General features: G+C 49.1%; 4 protein-coding genes across 6 annotated transcripts; 2 read left to right on the top strand and 2 right to left on the bottom strand.

Annotated features, from left to right (window-relative positions):
* Positions 1–3784: 3784 nt before the first annotated feature.
* LOC109772262 (protein GRAVITROPIC IN THE LIGHT 1) lies at positions 3785–5682 on the top strand. Its single transcript, XM_020330947.4, has one exon. The coding sequence runs from the start codon at positions 3894–3896 to the stop codon at positions 5376–5378; it is 1485 nt and encodes a 494-aa protein (XP_020186536.1). The 5' UTR covers positions 3785–3893; the 3' UTR covers positions 5379–5682.
* A 515-nt stretch (positions 5683–6197) lies between these two features.
* Positions 6198–9435, bottom strand: LOC109772263 (uncharacterized). 3 transcript variants are annotated; one of them, XR_002235062.4, is made up of 6 exons: positions 9000–9435; positions 8398–8576; positions 7594–7912; positions 7395–7477; positions 6616–6793; positions 6198–6459 (listed from the first exon to the last, which is right to left on the bottom strand). XR_002235062.4 is itself a non-coding variant. In XM_020330948.4 (5 exons), the coding sequence occupies exons 1-4, from the start codon at positions 9411–9413 to the stop codon at positions 7397–7399; spliced, it is 993 nt and encodes a 330-aa protein (XP_020186537.1). In that variant the 5' UTR covers positions 9414–9435; the 3' UTR covers positions 6198–6459; positions 7395–7396. The 3 variants fall into 3 exon arrangements, 1 of the variants encoding a protein (XP_020186537.1); XR_002235063.4 differs by having other exon boundaries at positions 6198–6451; XM_020330948.4 differs by lacking the exon at positions 6616–6793.
* Positions 9436–9595: 160 nt separating this feature from the next.
* LOC109772260 (mitochondrial import inner membrane translocase subunit TIM10) lies at positions 9596–12097 on the top strand. Its single transcript, XM_020330946.4, has 6 exons — positions 9596–9724; positions 9810–9871; positions 9984–10036; positions 11005–11043; positions 11365–11434; positions 11751–12097. The coding sequence occupies exons 2-6, from the start codon at positions 9827–9829 to the stop codon at positions 11799–11801; spliced, it is 258 nt and encodes an 85-aa protein (XP_020186535.1). The 5' UTR covers positions 9596–9724; positions 9810–9826; the 3' UTR covers positions 11802–12097.
* A 998-nt stretch (positions 12098–13095) lies between these two features.
* LOC109772259 (serine/threonine-protein kinase BSK5) lies at positions 13096–17952 on the bottom strand. Its single transcript, XM_020330945.4, has 10 exons — positions 17565–17952; positions 17028–17254; positions 16772–16907; positions 16032–16165; positions 15825–15930; positions 15628–15713; positions 15359–15547; positions 14247–14414; positions 13957–14070; positions 13096–13730 (listed from the first exon to the last, which is right to left on the bottom strand). The coding sequence occupies exons 1-10, from the start codon at positions 17629–17631 to the stop codon at positions 13485–13487; spliced, it is 1473 nt and encodes a 490-aa protein (XP_020186534.1). The 5' UTR covers positions 17632–17952; the 3' UTR covers positions 13096–13484.
* Positions 17953–18922: the final 970 nt, after the last annotated feature.

Below are 18922 nucleotides of genomic sequence, written 5' to 3'. Positions count from 1 at the left end.
ACTACCACGGGGTCCTGTTCATCCAACCCCACACCGGGAACTGTTCATCCAACCCCCCCCCCAACAACGCTCACTGTTCATCCAGAGGCAGCATCGATCGGCTTCAGTTAGCAGCAGTAGCGAAGGAATCACTCGGGTTCAGTTAACAGCAAGGGATCGATCGCTCGGGTTCAGTAACGTAGCTACTGCAATCGCTCGGGTTCCTGTTCATCCAGCGGCAACGGCCTCTACTACCACGGGGTCCTGTTCATCCAACCCCCCACCCGGAACTGTTCATCCAACCCCCCCCCCCCAACAACGCTCACTGTTCATCCAGAGGCAGCATCGATCGGCTTCAGTTAGCAGCAGTAGCGAAGGAATCACTCGGGTTCAGTTAACAGCAAGGGATCGATCGCTCGGGTTCAGTAACGTAGCTACTGCAATCGCTCGGGTTCCTGTTCATCCAGCGGCAACGGCCTCTACTACCACGGGGTCCTGTTCATCCAACCCCCCACCGGGAACTGTTCATCCAACCCCCCCCCCCAACAACGCTCACTGTTCATCCAGAGGCAGCATCGATCGGCTTCAGTTAGCAGCAGTAGCGAAGGAATCACTCGGGTTCAGTTAACAGCAAGGGATCGATCGCTCGGGTTCAGTAACGTAGCTACTGCAATCGCTCGGGTTCTTGTTCATCCAGCGGCAACGGCCTCTACTACCACGGGGTCCTGTTCATCCAACGCCCCACCGGGAACTGTTCATCCAACCCCCCCCAACAACGCTCACTGTTCATCCAGAGGCAGCATCGATCGGCTTCAGTTAGCAGCAGTAGCGAAGGAATCACTCGGGTTCAGTTAACAGCAAGGGATCGATCGCTCGGGTTCAGTAACGTAGCTACTGCAATCGCTCGGGTTCCTGTTCATCCAGCGGCAGCGGCCTCTACTACCACGGGGTCCTGTTCATCCAACCCCCCACCGGAAACTGTTCATCCACCCCCCCCCCCCAACAACGCTCACTGTTCATCCAGAGGCAGCATCGATCGGCTTCAGTTAGCAGCAGTAGCGAAGGAATCACTCGGGTTCAGTTAACAGCAAGGGATCGATCGCTCGGGTTCAGTAACGTAGCTACTGCAATCGCTCGGGTTCCTGTTCATCCAGCGGCAACGGCCTCTACTACCACGGGGTCCTGTTCATCCAACCCCCACCGGGAACTATTCATCCAACCCCCCCCCCCAACAACGCTCACTGTTCATGCAGAGGCAGCATCGATCGGCTTCAGTTAGCAGCAGTAGCGGAGGAATCACTCGGGTTCAGTTAACAGCAAGGGATCGATCGCTCGAGTTCAGTAACGTAGCTACTGCAATCGCTCGGGTTCAGTTAGAGCCCAACGCCTCGCTCGGGTTCAGTTAGAGCCCAACACCTCGCACACACGCGCGTACGTACGAGAGAAACGCGCATCGCTCGGCCCCGACCACCCACCGTAACCGGGAACTCCCCCGATATTTTCCTCGCCCTCGCTTCTATCACGGTTTTCTCCGTTATGGACAGCCCAAAGAATGTCATGCAGTTGCGTCTCCGGCCCGCCCAGGACGAAAACCCATTTTCTGTCATGATTTTTTGTCATAGAAATAGGAGCCCACCACATCTATGATAATACCGGGTTTTGTCACAATTATCGTCATAGAAGTGTCATAAGTATGCCAGAAAAAAATTCGTTCGGTCCAAAATGTCACGGATGTGTCTTTTTTTGTTTGTAGTGCTAAGGATGAGCTCAGATGAGGAGATGGCGGAGGCTGTGGTAGGGGAAATATTAATATTGGAAGAAGATGTCGTGGAGGTTGACGGGTGGGCCCGCTGTCCACCCCAACATATATATGATCCACGTGTGCATTGATGTTATGTCAGATATGTTGTCCATGCTTTCGATTCACCGTTGAATATTAGCTCAGAAGTTGTGGCTTTGTGAAAAAGAACTCAAAAATTGTCGTAAATCAGTATGAGTTGCACTGAAGTGGTTATTTTCTATAAGTAACCCTAAATAAAAACCAACAGAATCAAATGGCCATGACCAGAGATTGGAGTGCCGCAAAATCGCTCCCGACAGAGGGAGTGTGTGTGCCCAAACATGGCCAGTGGCTTAGTGGGCTCGCAACCCATAATTGGCATGTCCAAATACAAACTCAACATATGGAGCAAGACAAATGGATAATCCATAGCATTTCTCTAAGGCTTTGTTTGGTAGAAGTGGATTTAGGAGGTTTGGAGAGGAGGGGATTTCAGGGGATTTGGTGGCGGCGGAGCCTGCGCTCGAGGCGTGCTTCCCTGAGCCAGGCGACGAGGGTTCTGAGTCGCATGGGTACGAGAAGATCAAAAGGGATTGGAGGGGATCGGCCCATACAAACCTCGCGTATCAAACGGGCCGTCGGGGCTTCGGGGGGTTTGCGGCCTGGAAACCCCCTCCAAACCCCTGCGCCAAACGAGGCCTAAAGGAAAACGACCACTAGCATTACAACTTGCTAACGAGCATGGTTGGTGCACTGCCAGCCAAAAAAGGGATCTACGACTCTTCTTTAAGCATTTGCACAAACCGAGCGAGCACCTGGTAAACGGCCACGTGGACAATTGCGTTGCACGGTACTCTACCTTAGCTGAACTCAAAGCTTCAGCCCACCTTCTTACCATTCTCCACCTTGCCATGTGATCGTGTGTCATATCCCCGTGTACTGAACCTCCGTTGACCCAAACCATGCCAGCGGGGAAAATTTCTTTTTGGGAGCAATTATGGCTCACTAAACGGAAATTCAGTTGATTGGCCATCCCGAGCCATGGGATTTTCCTGCCTTCTTTATCTACCCACGTAGAGCTTTCTCTCCCAACACTCCGCTCCCTCCCCTCGTACCCCTAGCACTCCTCCGGCAGCGATGCCGAGTCAAACCATGTTGTTCCCGCCTCCGGCGAGGTCTCGACGAGCCCTCGCCAGATACACCATTCCATGGTGGGCATCGGGCGTTGGCTCACCTCTTTTTTTTTTTTGAGGGAAGCGTTGGCTCACCTCTTCTCTTCTCAATCGATTAAACCGAATTCTATTTTTCTAGGCAACTGAGGGCATGCCCAACAATCGTTTGTAACCAGTTTTTTGACTGTTTTTTTGCGAATCAAGTCTAACGTGGCTAGGAGATTGATTGGTTTGCATAAGACTCATCTTTTTTTTTTGGAGGAACGGCTTGGCACGGTTACCAAGTCTGAAAAGAGGAAGTTTATCAAAAAAAAGTAAATAGATTGACATAAGAGTATATGACATGTGGGACCACTGTGTAAAGCTGAAAACGAAACTTAAAAGGAAGGCAGAAGAGATTAGAGAGGGGAGAGAAGACACTAGAGAGGAGATAGAAGCAGCAAGTAAAGACCATTGTTGAAGAAGCCCTAAGGATTAACGAATCCTATGTTTGCCTGACATTTGCCCTCACAATGACCAGTTTTACACAGATGAACATGAACGAAAAAGAACACGGTACAAACACTGCCCCAGGTTGGTCGAGCGAGCGAGAGAGGTTAAGTTTAATCACACACTTACAAGGACAGTCCAAAAGGAAAGCCCCAGTACTGCTAGTGCTAGAGTGCTAAAAAGGCCAGGACTCAAGTGGATTAGACATGACTGTGAGTGGTACTTTAGCAGCTAATAATCGGATGGAAGTGACGGTGCTCACTGTTCACTCACTGCTGGCCCGAGGTTAATAAACACGTACGTAAAAGTAGCAGCACTGGACCAGCTCGGCTCAGCTCACTCCCTTGTCCGCATCTAGCCGCGCTTCACACCGCAGAGCATCTCTTTCTTTCCTTCCCTTGAATCCGCCACCCACGACCACGCCACGAGCGCGTCGCAGCCTCAGTCACAGAGTCCAACCCAGCGAGAGGAAGATGGCGAGCAAGGCGGTCACCATCGGCGATCTGATCCACCGGGTCGCCTCCTCCTGCCTCTCCAACCGCTTCCCGGGCAACTACACCCTCGACGGCTCCGACCTCGACGACGACGACGACGACGACCCCTTCGCCGCCGACTTCGGGGACGCCGCCGACGCCGACGCCGAGGACGAATGCCCGCGCCCCACGGTCCGGCCGGAGGAGGGGGACGAGGAGGCCAGGAGGCTCAGGATCTGGGAGGAGGCGGAGGAGGAGAAGAGGCGGACCAAGAATGCCGCGGCGGCCGAGGAGGCCAAGGAGGCGGAGGCCAAGAAGGTGGAGGGGGCCGAGCGGGCGGGCGACGCGGAGGCGCTCATGGCGGAGGTGTTCGACGCGGTGTCCGGGGTGCGTCGCGCGTACGCGGCGCTGCAGGGCGCGCACTGCCCCTGGGACCCCGACCGGATGCGCGCCGCCGACGCCGGCGTCGTCGCCGAGCTCCGCCACCTAGCGCGCCTCCGGGACCGCTTCCGCCGCGCCGCCGCCAGCCCGGGCGGCCGCATCCCGCGCCCCAGCCCCTCCGCCCCGCCGCTCCGCGAGGCCGTCGCGCCCTACGAGGCCGCGCTCGACGACCTCCGCCGCCAGCTCCAGGGCAAGCAGGCCGAGGTGGACGGGCTCAAGGAGAAGCTCGCCGCCGCCGCCAGCCGCCGCAACGCGCGACTCCACCCCTCCAAGAAGCACCACCACCTCCTCGCCGCCCCCGCCGCGGAGGCCGGCGCGCCGACGGCGGAGCTGTTCATCGCATGCGCGGAGCAGGCCCGCGCGGCGACGCGGGCGTTCGCGGCGCACCTCCTCCACCTCCTCCGCGCGGCGGGGCTGGACCCGGCGGCGGCCACGCGGTCCGTCACCAAGATCCCGGTATCCTCCCCGCAGCTGGCCAAGCACGCGCTGGAGGCGCACGCGACGGCCGTCCTGCTGGGCGGCTTCGAGCACGAGTCCTTCTACCTGGACGGGTCCCTCTCCTCCCTCCTCGACCCGGCGGCGTTCCGGAGGGAGCGGTACGCGCAGTACCGCGACATGCGCGGGATGGACCCGGGGGAGCTCCTGGGCGTGCTCCCGACGTGCGCCTTCGGGCGGTACGCCGCCAGCAAGTTCGCGTCCCTGCTCCCGCCGCGCGTGGAGGAGGCCGTGCTGGGCGGCGACGAGCACAAGAAGGCCGTGGGCGCGGGCGCGCACCCGCGGACGCCGTTCTACGGGGAGTTCCTGCGGGCGGCCAAGGCGGTGTGGCTGCTGCACCTGCTGGCGTTCGCGCTGGAGCCGCCGCCCAGCCACTTCGAGGCCGGGCGCGGCGCCGAGTTCCACCCGGAGTACATGGAGAGCGTGGCCGGGTCCGCGCCGCGCGGCGGCATGGTGGTGGGGTTCGCGGTGGCGCCGGGGTTCAAGCTGTGCAACGCGGCCGTGGTGCGCGCTCGGGTGTACCTGGTGCCCCGCGGCAGCCGACAGTGACACCCACCGTGGCTGACGGGCGAGATCACGGATGCGATCAGCCCGAGCCACGGGCCACCTCTCTCCTGCTAGCTGGAGCAGCTCGTTGGTGCAGCTACCGGAGCTGCACTTGACTCCCTGCCTTAATTAGTTCTCCTCTCCACTGTACTTGGGCCTTGCTAAATCTAAGGAGTAGTAGTTGCTTCTTCTCTCAAGAAAGTTCATGCCCAAGAGGCTGTAAAATCATGTTGTCTAATAGTACAATTTGCTGGCCCATCGTGTACTAATACTTTCGGACATCATCATCGGTACATGCTTTCTGACATTCAGTTGGCTCATCATGTGTGTGCATTGATGCTGCACTGTGCAGTCACAATGCACCGAGCTGCTTGTTTAGGCAGGACTGAGGAGACATGCAAAGATTCTGAGATGTGTGTTGTGTGGCCAAGAACAAGAAGGCCCTACCATCACCACCTTTGATTTGATCAATTTGTCTGAAAAATATAGTTTGGAAACACTGATTGAAAAGAAAACATATTGGGTTCGATGCATGTCATTGCAAAGCACGGCATGAAAAAGGAGTGAAGGTGATAGATCTGTTCAGGTGGAGACGTTGCAGGCTTTGTTCCAGTATCATCAGCACATTGCCACAAACTGTAGGAAAAGGGAACAAGGAGGAAAGCAAGAAGCTTGTACTGTAAGCCTTTTGGTCTGAAGGATGGCACACTGATGAAAACAACTCGATTGGAACTGTTTCTCCAAAGTGGCCTCACTCTGTCAGAAAGCAAAGCAAAGCAAAGCAAATGGAGCAGCACACTTCAAGATTGCTGGACATGATGACCCCCGACGAAAACCGGCCTTCTTTTTTCCGCCATTTGAATTGGTTGATAAACGAATGTACTGATCACAATTATGAAATTAATGAATAGACTATGGTGCTAAAAAAGTATACAAAGTGTTGAAACATTGCTCTCTACATGATAGAACTATAGGTCGAGGTAGAACTTCAGCAACCAAGTGGAGGTCAGGTCAGGTCGGCGATTTCCCAGGTTCAACAGATCCGATCCTGGTTCGCAAACCCGCGCTCCAAACACCTGCCAGGCTGAAGAAGAGGTTATTTAGTTATTTCAACATGAGATAAGGCTGCAAAAATATGTTCCCTATCCCTGCTTACTGCCGGCCACCTAGTTATTTAGTTCCGGATCCAATCACAGAGCTCGTTTAGTTGTTCAAACACATGGTGGTGGAGAGTACTTACGGCTTAATGTTTACTGGCTCACAGGCTAACTCTTCTCTTGTGTTTGTCACCCAATCCGGTGGTCTTCAACAGATCCATATACCCCAAGTGCTTTATTCATATCTCCAGGGCCCAACTGATAAAACTTCTGATTCTATTTCGAAAAACAAAACTACTGATACAGTGGGTGTGTGCCTAGCTGTTCAGACATGACAAACAAATGTGAGAAACGTCTTTTTTGTAGAATCCAAAATATATGAGAAACCAGAATGAGAAAAGGCCCACGAAGCTTAGAGGATCTCAAATATATGAAAGTACTCTGGGGAAAAAATGTCGATTTGATTGACACCCTACTTTTTTGACATATCATGGAACAATGATAAAATTTCCTTACTGCAGAACCTTAAATATACTTGATTTACTTCACTTGGGGGAGCAGCAATGATAACGAATGATTGTCCTATCCTATACCCAAAGGGCAAAGGCCCACATGTGAGGTCACATACTCCAGATACACAATTTATTTTGTGTACGAAAAATATGCAAGTCTTCTACCTATATGATTCTTTTCAGGCCATAACCAGGGGAAAGAGACTCCCCACTTGTACTAGTAACCTCCTAATGATTTGAATACATTACTGCCTGGGTACTCTTTTTACTTTATGACCACCTGATGCAAGTTGAGTAGCAGATGTTGATTCTTGGAAACTGTCGGTTAAATGCCATTGTCCAGTGCTCAGTCATAGGTAAGCGAAAACAGAATTCAGAAGTGCTCAGGTATTAGAGACAACTCTCATTACCATTAAGTATTCAGTGCCTCAATTTGATCAAAATCTAGATCTACAAAGCTCTCCTTGCCAAAAAGTGTCATCTGGACAGTAACCTGTGGGAGGTAAAACACTTCTTAGATAATAACCAGATAAGACGAGAAGAAAAGGTAACGGAGAACAGCAAGGCAATTAGCTCACTATGAAGCTATCATAAGCCACTCAGCCTAACCTTCTTATTTTTGCGATTTACTTCCAGAAGAGAGCCAGTGAAGCCTGCAAAAGGCCCGGAGAGAACATGAACACTGGCACCGAGCGTAAAAGTGTCGTTGCTGGAGGCACCTTTTGTAGTTGATTTCTTGACCTGTTTCTTGATCTTATTAATTAACATAAGTTCAGGGTCTTCAACGGGTTTACCAAAAGACCCCTTATCCCAGTTTTCCAAGTCTTCAAATTCTTTGTCAGCTTTCTCTTGTTCCTCCTTTTCCTTTTTAATAATCGACTCGACTTCTTCAACTGGAATAGGTTTAGGCTTCTTAATCTGCCTTTTACTGCACGGTGGAAGTATTAGTATAATGGCAGCCACAAGAAGGGAAAACTGATCATACAACATATATGAGATACAATCAGCTGCTGTATATATCGAACATCTACTATCACTCATACACTGCTACAATTACAGCAAAAAAGTTATTGCTTCGAACAAGATCTTCATGTGAAGTGCACATAGCACCATTGTGCTCCAAAAAGAAATCCGGATCATTAAATTGGTGCGCTAGCTGTTTTTGGGTAAATTGGGTACTGAGTAATGCGTGTTTGTCACTTTGTGAGTTAAAGGATGATTCTAAACTATGGACGGCATACGGTTTGTACAATATCAATACTCTAGATTGCAAACACTTGAAAAATCCAGGGTGGCAAGCTATCTAACAGAGCTGTATAAGCAAGAGCATGGATAATTCGAACAAGAACATCGAAGCAAAGAGCAAATAAAGTTTCAGACAGAGGTTTGATGAATGTGCTAAGAAGTACCCACATAGATCCTCTTGTGGCTCCAATAAAACCATAACAACCTTCAGTGTCTCTGATAAAATCATGAAGCTCCTTGTTTAATGTGCAATACAGAAAGACCAGCCCAGGATGCAGAGGCTTTGACTTGGTACTGATCAAACCACTTTTCAGCCTCTTCTTCACTTGGATTGCTGGGTTGTAAATCTGCAGATATATGTTATGCAAATAAGAGGGGGAGTTGAAGGCTGTCTTTCGTTGGGTTCACCTCACATCTCACTAACCCAAATTTTACCATGATTGATTGTATGATTAAAGGAATAAGAACTAGAAACTTTTTAGTTACTGAAAACTGAAACACGACGGCAAGCGTCGCCATGAGAATTCACAACCAATAGCCAAATGCATTCTCACAGGTTTCGTTATGCATAACTTCTCTGCACATGTGAAATTTAAGTAGTGGTGATCAGAGTTTTGCACGGCGGCATTGCTCATAGCACAATCCAGACACCCCATGGCACATTACGCTTCAGGTGTTCGGCAAAATGCTCATGAGAGAGGCCAGTGATCTAAACGAGCGACCCATAGCTCCATTCGGGGGGCGAGAGGAGAGACTAGGGGCGATACTACCTTGAAGGACACCTCGGAGAAGCGGCGGGCGACGGCCTTGGTGATGAGGTCGACGTAGTCGGTGCCGGGGGCCATGGAGACGCGCACGAGCCACCACTGCGGGCCGTGCTCGGCGAGGAAGTCGAGGTTGAGCTCCTCCCGCCACGTCCGCTTCGGCGGCTTCTTCCGACGCCGCGCCGGCTCGTGGATGAGCCGCTCCTCCACCTCCTCCTTCCAGTCCCGCGCCTTGAGCTCCCTCGCCTCCCTCCGCCTCTCCCGCCTCTCCCGCGCCGTCAGCTCCCCGTCCCCGCCGTCCGCCGCCGAGGCCGAGGCCGATGCCGACAGCGACACCACCGACGCCGCGGCGGCCCGCGGCGCCGCCGCGAGGGCGCAGCGGCACGGGAGCCGCAGGAGTGGATAGACCACCAAGCTCATTGCTCCCAGCTCTCTCAAGCCGCTCGGGAACGAAGCGATTTAACTTACTTTAAAAAAATAGAGCCGCTTATCACCTGCCGGCCCAGAAACGTGGGCCTTGGGCCGGCGAACATACTCGGGCCTGTAGGCCCATTGGAGTTAGTGCGAAGCCCATATGAGGCGCGCAGGTGCCCCCCTCCTCCAAGAAAGAAGGAGGGCAAAACCCTAGAGCTTTTCTCGCCGCTGCTCCAGCGTTCCCCTTCGCGACCGCGGCATCTCGACCACCGCCGCCGCCGCCGCCCAGCTCGCGAGATCTCCGGCCCCCCTTCCCCGTAAGAAACGCCGTCTTGCTCCCCGTCCCTTCCCCGGATGAATCCCTTGCTTAGATCGGTGCGCTCGGCGATTCTGTCTGTGCAGGCTAAGGCGTCGCGACAATGGCTGCTCCCAAGGACGTGCGGAGCGAGCTGGAGAAGGAGATGGTACGCGCGCCGATTTTAGCTTCCGAATTTTGATGTTTTATTATGTGTGGTTGCGCGATTTCGATTTGGAGAGTTTGTGATGAGGTTAACTGACGGTGGTTGCGCGATGCAGATGTTCGGGATGGCGGAGAAGGAGATGGAGTACCGGGTCGAGCTTTTCAACCGGTGAGTGATTCGCCTGTTAGTTGCTTGCCACCTGGGTGGGGCTTGTGGGATCAGATCACTGGTTGATGCAATGAGGTTACTTATGTAGTCTGAAGTAGAAATTGCTTGCACTTGTCGTGGCGCTGCAGACGGATGAGTAGCCTAAATTAGTTTGACAATTATAAGCCTGGTGTAAAATGTTTTTACTGCTTCAGTGATTTCCTTGGGAACTCTTTCTCCTTCAGCTATGACAAGTGGTTGCCATGCTCTGCACCGGCAACTCTGAATAGAACTGCTTGATTGATCTGGGAACAATGACATTGTTGAACCGCTTAATAGGATGGTCTTCCCTGAACCTATTTGCCCGCAAATAATGTGTGTGCACTACTGTTACTCTACCCCTAATTGCATAATGTAGTTTCACAGTTATAAACCTGTTGTTTATGTGCCGAGAACTATGAATAGAGCTGTTTGATGAGCTGAGAATAATGACATTGTCGAACTGCCTAGTAGAATGATCTTCCATGAAGCTGCAATTAATGTGTGGGATGCTTGTTAATGTACTCCTATATACCACCTACTAGTCACATTGATCAGGAGGAGAGGTAGCATCACGTAATTTAGTTATGTTGGCATGCTATTACTTGTAAGTTGTAACTTGTAAGCACCAAGATGCCGTGTGCTTTGCTGGTAGTAGATACTCACTTATTCTCATTTGTTGCTTCCTAATCTAAACTAGATTAATGATGACAAGAGAGAATTTTGTGTTTTGTTTGTGTGTTCCAAATACGCTTGCATAGGCAGCTTCTTGTGAAATGTCAGTCTGACATTATTATAGGGCTGATAAATATTTAGCAGCCTCACCATGGTGTATCATCCACTCTGTACTCTTCTTGCTTGGAGATAGTTAGATTGTGCCACATTATTCCTGAATCCCTTTTTTATTGTATACACATCTTGATGCCGTGAGCCAATTTTTTTTTATGCAGGCTTACACATGTTTGTTTTGAGAAGTGCATCGAGAAAAGGTACTTGGTCTTTCTAACTCGAAATATCTTGCCATTTTTTCTACACATTATTGCTTGGTTCTGCATTGCTTTGTTGATTTGCTGTTTATAGTTGAATAAAATGAGTAACCAAAATATTGCAATTATACATTTCTTTCATGTTCTAAGATAATGCATAGATTCATTATGGTTCAACCAAGGTGGTCAAAATAGTCAAGTGGCATCTAACATCCATCAATCATCTCTTTTCGTTGTAACTCATTGGTTAACAGCCACAAGAAAGATTTATCCTCTGTTGAATTTAACAGTTGCCTTTTCCTGTGATTTGTTCTGTTTCAACAGGCATAAAGAAGGTGAACTCAATATGGGAGAGAACAGTTGCATTGATCGGTGTGTGTCAAAGTACTGGCAGGCAAGTTCACTTGTGATACATGTGGTTTTTATAGAAAAGAATGATAATATCACTGCCTTTTTTTTTACTTTGGGCAAGAAAACACTTTCCTGTGCTTTAAATTATCTCAGAGAAAATACATTTTTGCCATGATAGTTTTTTATTTGGAACTGCTAGCTACCTTAGGGATGTACCATGAATTTGCAGTTTCCTATACCTTCCTTTTATTTTTTTGCCTAGAAATAATAATGCCCAGTGGTTTAAATATCTACATAGCCATTTCTTTCCTTTGCTTGATACACTGCAGAAACCCTCATTTTGGCTACTTCTTTTTCAGGTGACTAACATTGTCGGCGGAATGCTCGGGACCCAGCAGACCCCGATGTGAGCGCTCTGAGAAGCAGTAGTCGCATTTTCTGTAGCAGGACACCGTCGCCATGTTTCTCCTCTGTTTTTGTTTTGGAATGTTCGCCGTTTCGCTAAGTAAAGCATGAGTGACCGACTAATTCATATATACTGTTCAAAAGGGAACCCCCAGCGTGTCGCGCTTTCCAGTGGTGCCCCGTGCCACTGAATCATGGGCAGGGGAGCATGCCTGTAATAATTTGGTACAGCTCGATAGATTTTGTTGCCGAAGCTTCTCTTTTCATGGTTATGATTGTGCCTGTGTGGCTGTGTCTGAAACGCTGAATGTCTGCTGGCATGGGTTCTTCTCTAATGTTGGCTCCTTTTGCGACTGAACCGAAAGACCAGTGCTATCATGTACTCCCTCTATCAAAATATAATATGTTTTTTTATGCTCCTTTGTATCAAAAAAACGTCTCATATTTTGATATGGAGGGAGTATGTTCTTGGGCATACATGAGTACTTGCTACAATTGAATACCCCCTCTGATCCAACTTGGATACATCTCTTTGAACAACAATTAATTTGGACACATTCATTTGAGGACAATTAATTTAGATCAAGGAGTAAAATATGTTGCTCAAACGGATGTATCTAGCATGAAATATATCTAGATATTTTCGTTTGAGCGACAAGTAATATTGAATAGAAAAATGTTGTTCCTTGACACCGAGTCAACTTTGTGAACTGTGGTCGCCAAGAGACGTCGTATCGAAGTTTAGAGCAACGGCCATTCAGAAGAGATGCTGCAAGCCAACAATGACAGTGAAAAGGCCAAAAAAAAAAATCTGAGCTTGTCAGTATTAAAAAAAACCCTCCAATATATCATGTCCTTGATAATAAAGGCAAATGATGATAGCACTTTGTGGGCAGACCTCAAATGGTCATGTTCTCAGTTAAAATATGTTGTGTACCTTTTAAAAAACATCAGAATGTTCAGAAACCCTGAGTGCGCATGTGTGTGTGCGTGCGTGCGTGTGTGTGTGTTCCACAAAAGCTTGGTGTGCAGACCACAAAGGCGAATGTTTTCAGTTAAAAAAAATTGTGTTTTTTTAAGGAAAGTTCGAAGAAACAAAGCCCATCACCAATAAACACAAAAACAACTGCTTAAATCACTTAAAAATCCTGGAGCATACTAGCTGATTCTCAACAATGAGAAGACCAGTTAGTTGTACAGCACAGGTTGTCATCTTCAATGGTACCCCCAAAATATGGACTACACCCTTGGTGCAGCTACACACATAGCAGACACTGGCAATGCAAAGAGAAGAGGAAATGCCTGATGAACCATAGCACTAGCAGTTCAAAGCTGCGAAACACCAGATATTCTCTTGAGTTCTGTATATACATGAATTTAGAGAGAGACATAAGACTACAATAAGGTCAAATTTACAATCTCAAATCCACGGAACGCTATCGCCCTTTTTTTTTTTACTTATACGGATATATCGGAGGAGTAATAACTGCCAGCCTAGGAGTTTGCTGTAAAAACCACTGAAGGAGAGACACCAATTCAAGTTAGGGGAGGCCAAAAAACAACCCTACTGCCACTGGTTGCAAAATGCAAAGCATGCATATCTGGTTGGACCGACGACACCCAAAAGCGCAGGCGACCTAGGTACAGAAGAGAGGAGGAGGCGTCATCGCGGGCGGCTCTATACAGTCCTAGTTCCTACCGGTTCTCTGGGCTTCCAAGGAGGCGGCTATCCTTAGCTTCTCGTGGCCGTCGAGCTCCATGCCGAGCCCGATGAGCGCCATCCCTTGCAGGTAGTGCGCCGTCGGCCACTCGGGTGATATCCCCTCTGCTCTCCTTGCGTCCTCAAGGGCATCCTCCATCCTGCCAAGCACCACGTTTGCGAAGCCTCGCCGCACTAGCATGGTCGGAGACTCCATTGCACCGGTATCGATAAACTGCAAAATGTGCACAACTCAAAAGTGTAAGTCTCAAGTTTCACGCTATCTCAAAGCCACTGTGTTAAATCAGCTTTGGGTCAATTCATATTTCCATGTTATGCAACAAAAGAACTGTTTCTATTAGGAATTAGGCTTGAACTGAACAGTGCAGATGCAGCACATGACATCTCACTTTTAACAATACCCCCAGTCATTCCCCCGAGACATGATAATCAAAACATACCCTTGAGTAACACTCCAGCACAGTCGTAAAATCTTTGGATTGAAAAGCGTCGTCTCCATTCTTCTTGACCTGAATACTCTCAGATGGTTGGCCAGGCCACGAGCTTAAAGACACCTGCAAGTTCCAAACATTCAAAAGTGTGTGTAACACAAATACTCGCTGTTACCAGTTAAAGCAATACATAAAAAGAGCAAAGGTGACAAAAACTAAATGGTCCCAACTATCTTGTTTGGTGTATTTTTAGATTTTGAATTCTGGGCAAAGTCATATGTATTGGCAAGTAGTCTTACATTAAAACTTGCTGTCTCATCCTCATCATATCCCTCATTTTCCAGCAACTCATGCACCTGCTCAAGGTCTGCTGTCGCATAAGCTTTCTCAGTAGCAGAAAATGAAACTTGCTCTGCATTCTCCTTGACAGCGTCCTGTGAGATGCCCAGTAAAGTATGTGAAGGAGCCTGCAACAAAGATTTAGTTAGAACTATTTAAGCAGGCAAAGCTGCATAACTTTTGTCTAAACGCAATAAAGTTACATAAGTGATATGAGAGAGTGAATCCGTCCACATACTTCAGAGCAGGCAAACTACATAATTTGTTATAAGCAAAAGAATAAGTGCATCTACAACAAAGTGTATGTTACACAAAACATTGCAGTTCAGGAGAGGTGGCTGGACCCCGAGCAACAGTGCGCTCGTTATCCCGTCCGTCCATGTGCTGTTCGGGATAAGCAAAGTATCTTCCAGATCAGAAATACGAGAATGAATTATTGAACAGTGGATACGTATGGCATTGGCCCATGTCAGGCTGGAAAGAGAGATGATTTGCTGGGTCAATGACATTCTAAGTGGCCCATATGATGCTTGGCAACCATTTATTGTAGCATACCAGCCCAGGTGTAGTTTGTTGAGTGCTAAAGAATTAATAAAGTGCCAATTATACAAAGTCCCAACCTTATTTGCATGCTAATAATGTTCATAATCACACATCTGTCCTATGCAGTTTTGACTATTGCTAACACAGTCTCTGCAAACAGGTGCAAATTGTGATGAGTATGTGCAACACTCAATTTAAGTGTGAAATTGGGTAATTTATTTAGCTTGTCTTCATTGACACCAAGAAATCTATGGAAACAAAGCTGCATATATGGTTTAACAGGATAAATCCATTTATACACTACAGAGACCAGAGCAGTGTGATTGTTCTCAGATAACATTAAAAAGAAAAGCAAAGATAGTGCTGTTGCACTGAAGACAACAAGCAATTTCCTTGCAACTTAACATTGTACTAGTTGGAATTTGCAGCAGAACAACTAGTTGGTGAGAATTATGTTATTGCTGGAACTTTTCAATATTATAGAACACCAAGAAATCTATTGAAAATTATAGGTAGGATGGAACATTACAGAAGCGTCTTTTTGAAGGCTTGCAAGAGCAGACACTACTGCTTTCAGGTTTGGCCGGTCGCGAGCTTCATATTGCAAGCAGCGTGATGCTAACCGCACCATTTCTGTTCCATCAGAACTGGAGACGTGACCATCCAAGCAAGAATCCATGAGCACGGTGATGTTCCTTCCTCTGATAAGGTCAAGCGCCTACAAAATAGAGAAGTCAATCATTTACTTGGATAAAGTTGATGGTCAACAATGTCAATGCACAAATGATTTCCACTTACATGGCTTGGTGGAATGTGCTTCCCACTTAGGAGGTCAAGCAAGATGGTACCGAAGCTGTAGACCACACTCTCAGGGATTACTCTACCTGCACAGCATAAGCGGATGGGCTTCAGCCTCTAATCAGAAGCAAACATGACAAATTTATGAAATACGTTCATGTTCACTGAATCACTTGCGTATGTATGACACACTTTACCTGTCTTAAGGTACTCAGGAGGTGTGAAAGCCAAATTAGTACTGTAGCTTTTCCCATCTCTGCTGTTCTTCATCAAACCAAAACATGACAACCTAGGGTTGCCATCCTGTAATTCACCGAGCAGAAACCAAAAGCATATTAGATATCTTGACTGTGACAATCCCAGCTAGGAAGCAAAGCAGCTAAGGAGAACAAGTACTGACTCACCACATCAAAGAGGACCCTGTATGCATGCAGGTCATGGTAGAGAGCCCTCCCTTTGAGGGTGCAGTACTCCAGTGCTTGGGCCACATAGAGTGCAGCTCGCACCCTCATTGCCCAGCTCAACGGTTTGGTCTCCCCTGAGAAGGATAACCACCATGAGCGCAAAATGGAATACCGTATTCAAAATAGAAGCTCTTAAGGAAAACAATTAATGCTAAATGCCCTGAACACATTTCACATGTGAACCAAAATTAAATGCCCTGAACACATTTCACCTGTGAACCAAAACTAAATGGTCCTATCATAGGTACTTTGCCAAGGATAAACTTGTGAGAACCAAAACAAATGTAGTAAGTAAGTACATGCCATCGTGCAATAATCACATTCATGAACCATTAATTGCACATTCTATAAACTACTCTTGCATATAAAGGCATAACTAATCACCTGTGGTGATTATTTCCGGTTATAGTCTAACATAACAAGAATAGGACTAACCCAAACAATTAGCAACAGTATTTACTTAAGCTACCTACATTACCATATACCAAATTTAGAAACAAAAGTAAGCATAGACCACATTTGTGATTGCATACAACACACTTGGGACAAGGAAAGAAGTGTGAAAAACATAAATTACCTACACTAGTAAATAAAATCCAGAAACAACACTAGTATGGACCACATTTGTTTTGTGATTGCATCCAACACACAACAAGGAAAGAAGTGAGTAACAGACATACAGTGGAACAGATGCTTTGCCAAGGTATCATGCGGCATGAACTCAGCAACGAGCAGCCGCTCGCCGCCCTCGCAGCAGCAGCCGATGAGGTTGGACAGGCGACCGCTCCGCAGCAGCCCAACGGCCCTAGCCTCCTCCTGCGCACACAAAAACAGAAGCAAAACTCAATTCAGACTCTGCAGCAGAGGCCAGTCGAACACTGCACACAAGGCGAGATGATCCACCCAGTGGAGCAAAGCAAAGCAAGGAGCACGAACCACGAACTGGCGCGCGTCGGGCCAGGCGGAGCGGCCGAAGCGCTTGATGGCGACGGTGGCGCCGGAGCTGAAGAGGGTGCCGCGGTAGACGACGTTGGGCGCCTTCTCGCCGTGCTCGGAGACGATGCGGTCCGCGGCGAAGCCGTCGGTGGCGGCGCGGAGCTCGTCGAGGCTGTACTCGGCGAACACCGGCACGCCGCTGCCGTCCTCCCCGGCGGCGCCGTTCTCTGCAGGGGCACGGAGACAAACAGGTGAGCGCGTGCGTGCGCGCGTCGGGATCAGCGGCGGATCGAGCCCCCCACCCACCGAGCAGGAGGGAACAAGGCCAGCGAGCGAGAAATTGGCCGGGGTAAAAAACGAGGAGACCAGGACCCCCAAATGCGGGGCCGCGGCCGCCCTCCCCTCCGCCGGAAAACACGAAACGCGTCGGCGAGCACGGGGGGAGGAGAAGGGCGGCCCGAATCCGAGGGCGAGTGGGCAGGCAGGGGAAGCGGCCAATGCGGGCGGGGGGGAGCGGTTGGTGGGCGGGTTGCTTACCGAGGCGGGGGGATTTGAAGTGCGGCGGCCACCAGCAGGCGGAGAGCTTGGAGCAGCGAGCCCCCATGGACGCCGGCCTGCCCGCGCGCGCCTCCTCCGCCGCCTAGATCTCCCTCCCTTCCTCCCTCCCCCGCTGTGGCTCCTTCCTCCCCACTAGCACCACCACCTCCGCTTCGCTCGCTCGCTCTCTCGCCTCGCTGCTACTGGGAGGACTCGAATAGACCAAGACTATAATACTCGATGGGAGGGAGAGAGAGGGATGAGAGGGGAGTGGCGTGTGTGGGGTGGGGGCTGGGGGCTGGGGTGGGTTGTGGATCCAAGGAAGGTGGTGGGCTTTCCGCTCTCCTCTCCTGTTGGCTGTGTGCCTGTGTTGTTCCTTCGCCGCCCCCTCCTCTCCCCCTCCCCTTTTATATTGCCCCTGGCCCTGGCTCCCCCCGTTCCTCCTCTTCTGCCCCATGGATAGCCATCTGGGGTCTTAATTCTGGTCTAGTTCAAAATCGACCAGGTGCATGCCTCTCTCTAGAGAAATTTGAATTTGAATTCGGTGGATCAGATTTGGTAAAATGTTTTTTACATTTTTGTACGTACATGATGTGTGTTTTGTATATGTAGTGTGCAAATGAGTAGACATATAAGTAGTCTTTTAGGGCTTTATTATGCTTTGTGTGTTACTGGTCCTACTTGTTGCTATTTAATTTAACTGTCCGCTACCGAGTAATTGTCTTTACGAGCTTTTACACGCACGGGCAGCTGTCGTATGTGGTATGTGCAAGTGTGCGTTGTAGAATCGAGCGAGCATGTGTGAAGTTTTGATCCGTCGAATCAGTTAGATGTTCTTCAAGTTAGTTATTGCGCTCGATGTTAATGTTTCCCACGGTATCACGTCACTCGTGCATGGACGCATCATGCTCTATTGAAAACACGGTTGGATCGTTCCCCATGGTGGAAAATAGTTGAGTGTTATACTTTGTATTTCCGAATCAAGTGAATATCATCATAGGATGGCTAAGAGCTCATGAATTTCACGCTACACGCGCGTGCCATGCATTGCTAAATCAATTGGTTTAATGGACTTTTGATGTTATTATATCAGATTTCTTATATGCAATTGAAGTTTCATGTTATGCTAGAAGTAGCACCGAACGGTTACCAAATAAGGTAGTCCTTTGTATTATATGCCTGCCTGGTGGGCCATTATTTGGACGGAAGTTTGCACGAGGAGGACGGCGAGAGGCAGAGCCGTGGCTCGACATCTCGCCGGCGTCCTGATCCGTGGATCGGAATTCTTGCTTTCCGGTGACGACGTGAAGCTCCACAGTAAATGCGTGGGTGGTCTGGAGAGGGCGGCTTGTTGGAAA

The sequence above is a fragment of the Aegilops tauschii genome, chromosome 5, assembly GCF_002575655.3.
Source record: "Aegilops tauschii subsp. strangulata cultivar AL8/78 chromosome 5, Aet v6.0, whole genome shotgun sequence".
In the NCBI taxonomy this organism is placed as follows: Eukaryota; Viridiplantae; Streptophyta; class Magnoliopsida; order Poales; family Poaceae; genus Aegilops; species Aegilops tauschii.
This window is presented reverse-complemented; position numbering and strand designations above follow the sequence as displayed.

What these genes read in the sequence shown, in the direction of transcription:
- LOC109772259 (XM_020330945.4), bottom strand. Translation starts at nt 17,631, where the DNA reads ATGGGGGCTCGCTGCTCCAAGCTCTCCGCCTGCTGGTGGCCGCCGCAC. An exon ending in CTTCAAATCCCCCCGCCTCG is followed by an intron (nt 17,255 to 17,564) that starts GTAAGCAACCCG and finishes GTGCCCCTGCAG; the next exon opens with AGAACGGCGCCGCCGGGGAG. An exon ending in AGCACATTCCACCAAGCCAT is followed by an intron (nt 15,548 to 15,627) that starts GTAAGTGGAAAT and finishes TCTATTTTGTAG; the next exon opens with GCGCTTGACCTTATCAGAGG.
- LOC109772260 (XM_020330946.4), top strand. Translation starts at nt 9,827, where the DNA reads ATGGCTGCTCCCAAGGACGTGCGGAGCGAGCTGGAGAAGGAGATG. An exon ending in CGGGTCGAGCTTTTCAACCG is followed by an intron (nt 10,037 to 11,004) that starts GTGAGTGATTCG and finishes TTTTTTATGCAG; the next exon opens with GCTTACACATGTTTGTTTTG. An exon ending in GAGAAGTGCATCGAGAAAAG is followed by an intron (nt 11,044 to 11,364) that starts GTACTTGGTCTT and finishes CTGTTTCAACAG; the next exon opens with GCATAAAGAAGGTGAACTCA.
- LOC109772262 (XM_020330947.4), top strand. Translation starts at nt 3,894, where the DNA reads ATGGCGAGCAAGGCGGTCACCATCGGCGATCTGATCCACCGGGTCGCC.
- LOC109772263 (XM_020330948.4), bottom strand. Translation starts at nt 9,413, where the DNA reads ATGAGCTTGGTGGTCTATCCACTCCTGCGGCTCCCGTGCCGCTGCGCC. An exon ending in GGAGCCACAAGAGGATCTAT is followed by an intron (nt 7,913 to 8,397) that starts GTGGGTACTTCT and finishes TCCACCGTGCAG; the next exon opens with TAAAAGGCAGATTAAGAAGC. An exon ending in TAAATCGCAAAAATAAGAAG is followed by an intron (nt 7,478 to 7,593) that starts GTTAGGCTGAGT and finishes TACCTCCCACAG; the next exon opens with GTTACTGTCCAGATGACACT.